General features: G+C 40.5%; 1 protein-coding gene across 1 annotated transcript; it reads right to left on the bottom strand.

Moving 5' to 3' along the window:
* Window positions 1-2202: 2202 nt before the first annotated feature.
* LOC128378634 (transcription factor Sox-8) lies at window positions 2203-4358 on the bottom strand. Its single transcript, XM_053338201.1, has 3 exons — window positions 3811-4358; window positions 3242-3477; window positions 2203-3079 (listed from the first exon to the last, which is right to left on the bottom strand). The coding sequence occupies exons 1-3, from the start codon at window positions 4224-4226 to the stop codon at window positions 2325-2327; spliced, it is 1407 nt and encodes a 468-aa protein (XP_053194176.1). The 5' UTR covers window positions 4227-4358; the 3' UTR covers window positions 2203-2324.
* Window positions 4359-7145: the final 2787 nt, after the last annotated feature.

A 7145-nucleotide genomic window follows, 5' to 3' on the forward strand; every position in this document is an offset into this window, starting at 1 on the left:
CCCTCCACAGCATAATGAATCATTAAAATTCAGCAGCGCGGCCCTGGCACTTGGCTTCTCCCTGGGCTGGTTAGGGACGGCTGCTTGGCATGCATGCCAGGGCCAACTTGAACATTCTACTCACTGGACCAGAGGAGATCTCTCCTCATTCCTCTCTTGTCAGTGGTTTAACGAAAAAAGTTGAACTCTCCCCTTTCGGTATACAACTATAGCCACAGATGAAGTGTCAATACAAGGCTCTGTAAGGTCAAAATGTTCTGAGAGAGGTGCCAGGACTGTAGTAAAAACTATGAAATTTTCTTTTGAACAGCTGAATATTTCTCAGAACACTGACAAGAAGAAAAGATTATGAGCTCCACAGCAAACAAATATTTAAAATGTATTTTGCATTTTGTAAAATTAATTGATGGACTTACACAACCACCTGATTTTAACAGTATCTAAATAAAGTTACTGTGAAGCTTTAATTGCTTTAAAACTGTTGAGACTGACGAGAGCTGAGAATAAATCCCTAAAGGTGTCATTGGTCTCCTCTCACAGCTGTAACACACCGTACAGATGTACAAGGATGCTAATATGAAAAGCTTGTCTCCAGTGCAAAAGACATCACTCACTTCAGTTAATTCTATGTATTTATCATTTCACAGTTATTTCCCAATGTGTTTAAGAAAAATCAAAGTTGAATCTAAATGTGGATGTAAATAAGAATGACAATGACAAATATCAAGAAAAAGTATCTTTTATTTTTTTTAAACGGCCAGCGAATGGGTTAGCTGTGCATGTGTGAATGAAACTAGTTAATAGAACAACAATAATTTTCACAGCCTTTCTGAAAATTATACACCATAGTTATATACAAAACACAGTTCTGTGTACAAAACTTGGAGCACAATGCTCTGTACGTTCCTCGCACAGCATCTCACAGAACATTACAAACCACAACTTTAAGGATTGATGTCAAATTAAGGATATAATCAAGAGCAAGTTAACTGTCAGAGTTTCTGGTATGGATTACTGATTGTGTGCTGCCTTAACTTTGTTAATAATTCAATTTCATATTGAAATACTGACAATAAGCATTAGAAGGCACAAAAACATTTTGCGCGAGACTGCAGCAGTGAGTTGGCACTTGATGGCTGATGAGATAAATACGGGCAAATACTCACACACTGACTCCTTTCCTCTTTAAAACCTTAACAGTCTTCATTGAGTAAGGGATGATGTTCAAAGGTAATTATCAGTGAAGAGTTTTTTTAAGTATTATTTGGTATGTATTAAGTCATGGAATATGTATCTCTTGCCACAGGAAGTGTCTCACATACAGTATACACTTTGTCTCCCTGACACACACACACGGATGCGTGTGCGTACACACATCCATGTGTTGTCCATCCACGACGTATACAGGAGGTCCAGCTGACATGTCACTCAGAGAGTGTGGTGTTATTTTACCCCATTTCCTTTAACCCTAGATCATGACTAATCGCAATTTGCCAAGCATAGCTCTCAGACACCTGTTCTGTCCTGTGCAAGTCTGTTGCACTGTTTGCTCGCAACTTGGAATGGAGATGTTTCAGGAAAATTGGTCTTCAACGGAATGATATCAGATGCAATGTACTGTCCTTCACTTCATTTACCTTGTTTTCATTAAAAGCCAAAACAGTACTGTAAAAAATCAAACCCACATTACATGTGTTTATCTACTTAAGAACAACAACAAAAAAAGAAACAAATAATGCATGAACATAAATACATATATGCCAAAATGACACTATAAGATTCATATGCGCCATTCCTTTAAGACTGGGCCACTGATGCAAATGGCCAAATGTGCTGTGATATAGCTGCGGCCATTAATGTAAATTCTACTGCAAATTCACACAATTGGTCCCATGTACATTCTCCAATGTATCTGCTTTTCTATCTGCTTCACCACTGAAGTGGGCCGAACTGTTTCTCTCCTACACAACTCAGCGACGGGCCCTTGCTTTATCTCAAGTGTGCACACGCGTGCAATCTTAAGCTGACAAGAAGGGGGATGTACAGAATGTAGGCTTAGGCGATATGTCCTCATGGAGGAGTTTGGCTCACCAGCAACACAATTTCTCTCTATGTAAAAAGTCTGTACAAGTGTGTTTTCATTGCAACGATATAACTTTGTATAAAATCAGCAGGCACTTTTTTCATTTGTTTTGTTTCACGTTCAAATGGTCACAGGTAGCCTACTACCCTCTACACACTTCTCCACCTGCTCTTTACTTCCATCATTAGTAGTGCATGAATCTGAATATGTCTCTGGTGCGAACTGACTGTTTCTTGTGCCCTCAAGGTCTAGACAGTGTGGTGTAGACGGGCTGGTCCCAGCTGGAAGCAGTAGGGCTGTGGGCAGGAGCCATGGACAGGCTGTTGAGGATCGGGCTGCCATAGGGCCGCCTGGATGAGTGGAAGTAAGGGTACTGGTAGAGGCTGGAGGGATAGCCAGAGTAAGGGTTGTAATAGTTGGAGCTCTGGAGGTCAGTATAGTCACACTGGGAGGTGGAGAAAGAGGCTGCGGCCGAGGCAGCTGATGTGGCTGAGGTGACACAGGCCTGGCTATTGTAGGAGCCGTAATCAGAGTGGGAGGGTGACCCGTGGGAGTGCTCGCTGTAGTGGCTGGGGCTCAGTTGCTCTGTTTTAATGTGGAGCCGGTGCTGGCCCGCCTCACTGGTGGAGGGTGAGGAGGTGGACATGGTGTTCTTGCGGCTCCACGCTGATCCATTGGCCCCTGCATGGCTGTATGAGGAAGTGTAAGAGCCACCAGCCGCTGGAGCCTGCCCATGGCTATGGTCTGAGGGCAGGGTAGAGGAGCCTGAGGCGTGGCCATTAAGCGGGAGGTACTGGTCAAACTCATGCACATCAAAGGTCTCCATGTTGCTGATGACATCAGTGCTGAGCTCAGAGATGTCAACGTTGCTGAAGTCAATGTTTTGCCTGCTGCTGTCAACGAGGCGACGGCCTTCGTGTTTCAGATCCTGCTTCACCCCATGGTGTAGGTCTGTTTTGGGGGTCGTGGGAGGTGTAGGGGGACCATGGGGCTGCCCTGAAAAGGGTCAGAAATAGAGCTTGGGTGTTCATCTTTCCAAATACAAAACTCACAACAACCTAAAAGAAATGCATTCCTAAAATATTGCTCAAAAATATCCCACATTTCCACACAGTTGTCTTTGATACATAATTTTTTATATAAAATGTGATAACACACCTGCATGCTCAGGGTGGTGGTGTCCATCAGTCATGCCTGCAAGTCCTCCCATCCCTGGTTCGGCTTTATAGATGTGATGAGCCAGCTCTGCTCCTGAGTCTGAGTCACTCTGGCCCGGCTTTACATTCTTCCTTCGCCGAGGCTGGTACTTGTAGTCTGGATGATCTTTCTTGTGCTGAACCCGAAGCCTCTCTGCTTCGTCTACAAATGGCCTCTTTTCACTCTCTGAAAGCAAACTACAGTAAAAAAAAACAAAAAAACATTAAAACCAAACAAATGCATATAAATGATTATTGGCCAAGTTATTAGACCCTTATTTAAAGAGGTAAGAAGCAAATGACAATATTTCTTATGGTTTCTTATAGTATTTCTTATAAAGCCACTAATTCCACAACTTTTTTTATTGAATTAAATTGATATTTGATTTATTACTAAAGCTGTTAACATTAAATATTATTTATCAACGGACATGACCTCTTAGTGTCCTGATAATTATTTTCTCTATATAATGAATTTACCCAGTCTTTATCCTTGCATTTCTCTCTATATACTATTAAATGTTTCCTTACCGCCACAGTTTCCCCAGCGTCTTGCTCAGCTCGGCGTTGTGCAGGTGTGGATACTGATCCGCCAGCTTCCTGCGGGCCGCTTGCGCCCAGACCATGAAGGCATTCATGGGTCTCTTGACGTGAGGTTTATTCTTCAATGATCCGTTTCCTCTTACGGGCATGGGCACCAAGGACCAGTCGTATCCCTTAAGGACCTGAGAGACGGCGTCCCGTATGCAAGCTGGAAACCGGTCGTCATCCTCGGAGTCCAGCTTCTTGCCCAAACCTCTGAGCAGAGACACTTGGCCGTCGGAGCCTGTAGGTGAGGACGGAGCATCGGAGTCGGACTCGTCCTGGGACATGGAGCTGTTTGTGCCCGATGGGCTGCACGGTTGGTCGTTGACACATTTGTCATGCTCCTCTGTCATTTTTAACATTATTGGTTCAGTCCCTTGGAGATGAAAATCCGGGAAGAAAGCTGTTATCTTCAATTAAAGACAAAAATGAAACGTTACCAATAAAGTCAAGCGCGCAGCAAAGTGGCCAGTGCGCACTTTACGCACGTTGCGCCACAGTAAATTCCTCCAACAATTTCAGTCAGTAAGACTCCGTTGTTTTCTTTCTGCTTCCCTGTTTGTTTGTCTTCGTCTGTCTTGTTTTCCTAGGCTGTCATGGGAGGTGCGTTCGTCAAAGTTGTGGTCCTCAATGTGAGCTGTAAACTACACGTTACAGCAACTTGAGTGGAGTTTTAAAATTGTTACTCCACCTTCCGCCTGCGATTGGCTGGAACAAATCACCACTTTCCCTCCATTGGTTCAGGTTTTTAATGTGGGCTTCATTATTATAATGATTTTCTTTTTTTCCACCGGTGACACAGTTCTGTTTCTACTAAGGTTGCACACGTTGGATGGTAAACACACATTCTGCCACATTTTAGCAAATGTAATGACATGAAAACTTAAATGTAACAGAAAAAAGCGTATTTTATGTTAATGAATATGTATTATCATTATTATTATTATTATTATTATTATTAGCAAATGTTGACATCTTTAATCTCTAAAATGTACTATGCAAAAGTTACCTAAATTAATAACATTAAGTGAAATGATAACCTAATGTAATGACTAGTAATATTTAACACTGTGTTGCTGCCCTGTGAATATACAGAATTCTATTTCTATATGAAATCATTTTGATATTATGCATCTTTAATGACAGAAAATAATGTTTATTGTCATGTTAAGTCGTACATATTGTTTTTTCAAATTATATAAGATGTTTTATTTAACCTGTTAAACCAGGAAGTCCCTTGAGACACATATTTTACAAGGCAGACCTGATCAAAATAGCAGCATAAAGTGGGTTGTGTTTTATAGGAGATAAAACGTGACTATTTAAAACAATTATACTCTTTATGAAACATTTTTTAATGTGACACTTGAATGTCTAATATAGAGGCAGAATTTCCAGATGTCAATAATCTCTTTGATTTGTTTAAAGGAGTATGATTTACTGCAATGAAGATTACAGTTAAACATCTGAGGCTACCCGAGAGACCCACAGAGAAAGTTGTGGCATGCAGGCAGTTAAATGAAGATTGATATTTTAGCTGCCTCGCAGATAACTAGATATAATGTAAGTCAAGATGAAATTTGAACAATGTATGTTAATTCAGTACACCTTAAAATGACAAATGTGTCAAAGTTTGTTACATACAAATTTGCTGTAGGGGCTGCAAATTACAACACACATTTCAGGACTGATGGTGCTCAATATCATATAAGAAAATCCTTTCTATTTGAGGGTATGAAACCTTATTAAATATTGCTAATAACACGAGCAATGCTATTTTTGAGCATATTCCAGCATGTGATATTAAACATATCATGGCTGTCTACATTTTATACTTCCTCTCTCTGTGGATTTCTGTAAATCACTGAATTTGAATCTAAACAAATAATGATGTCTCCGTAGTCATCTCATCTCACTCCTGTTGTATAGGTGTCTGACAACAAGTTGTGTTTACTTCGATTAAAAAAAAAAAGCCATGAAACTCCACAGGCCCAATTATAGCTCTGATAAAGGTTCCAAATTTAGAGGAGGAAATTAATTTGTCCCAACAGTCTGTTTGTGATCTATAAATCACTTCTCACCATCAGTGAAGCAGGCTTTTTATTACACCGAAGATATAAAAAGCAGACGAGATAAGAGGGTAGATTGAATCACTGCCTTTGTTAAAGGTGTCTTTGTGTCCATGTATTGTGGGATGATTTTTATCACTGGCCTCCCTATGAAAAGACAAGGTATGTTTGTGCTGGACGGCAGTTTGCTTTGCTCGATGCACACTGCAGGTGGCTGAGAGAAGAGGAGAGCTTGCAGTATGTGGAAATAATAGAAACTGTGGCTTGTACATACAAAGTTTTCTGCAAAAGAGGTAATGGTTTGCACAGCAAGGTAAGACTCTTGCATTGGTTTTTCTTTGGTGTTTTTTTATTGGGATATGAATAATACATTAAAAGCTAAAGGGCCGGGATGAAATCATATTTTACAGTATGTGATGTCTGTAAAAGGATCATGTGTCAGTCCATATGAATATATAATACAAAATAAGCGGCTGTGAGAGAATGTGGTTTTTATTTAGTGATATTTGAGTGACTCTTCATGTTGATGATTTTTTAAATATTACCTTTTATCAGAGAGGAAGAAATGAAAAAAATGAAAATGCTCCCTTGGTCAGTCCTGAGCCATCTTCCTTTTGAGCAGCTGCAGTCAAAGCGCGCTCACTTGGGTCAAGTTCAGTGCATTTGTGTGTGTGTGTGTGCATGCGTGTTTGTGCGTGTGTGTGTGTGTGTGTGTGTGTGTGTGTGTGTGTGTGTGTGCGTGTGTGTGTGTGTGTGTGAGAGAGAGAGAGTATGTGTGTGAACAGACAGGACCGGCTTCATTCTAGCACTCCACACATGGAAAAGTATTTACAGCATGTATGCATGTGTGTGTCTATGGCATGTGTCAGCATGTAAGAATCGGATGTGAAGAGTTGTACAGCTTTTTCGCAATGTGTGAAATGACTATATTACATTCTGTTTACAACAAGAAACCTAAACAACTTTGTTAATTAGATAGCTTTGGATTGACAACATTTACCTGTTGTTTTTCCTCATACAAAGTTAAGGTTATTTTTGTATTTGCAATTAAATATTTTGTTGTTAATGTCACCAAACAACCATCTAATTCTGGAGAGCCCTGCTTTCAATTGAACCTGAATCAACTGTTCCTGGCTCACGTCCTGTCTCCCCAACAAATTTTATGGAAATCCTTTCGTCAGGGTTGAGGTATCTTGCCGACAGACGAACAAA

The sequence above is a fragment of the Scomber japonicus genome, chromosome 18 (genome assembly GCF_027409825.1).
Source record: "Scomber japonicus isolate fScoJap1 chromosome 18, fScoJap1.pri, whole genome shotgun sequence".
Taxonomy (NCBI): domain Eukaryota; kingdom Metazoa; phylum Chordata; class Actinopteri; order Scombriformes; family Scombridae; genus Scomber; species Scomber japonicus.

Bases quoted from the DNA above. Each gene is read 5' to 3' on its own strand.
- LOC128378634 (XM_053338201.1), bottom strand. From the start codon at position 4,226: ATGTTAAAAATGACAGAGGAGCATGACAAATGTGTCAACGACCAACCG. The intron at 3,478-3,810 runs GTAAGGAAACAT...TTTTTACTGTAG, and splicing joins ACGCTGGGGAAACTGTGGCG to TTTGCTTTCAGAGAGTGAAA. The intron at 3,080-3,241 runs GTGTGTTATCAC...GACCCTTTTCAG, and splicing joins CCACCACCCTGAGCATGCAG to GGCAGCCCCATGGTCCCCCT.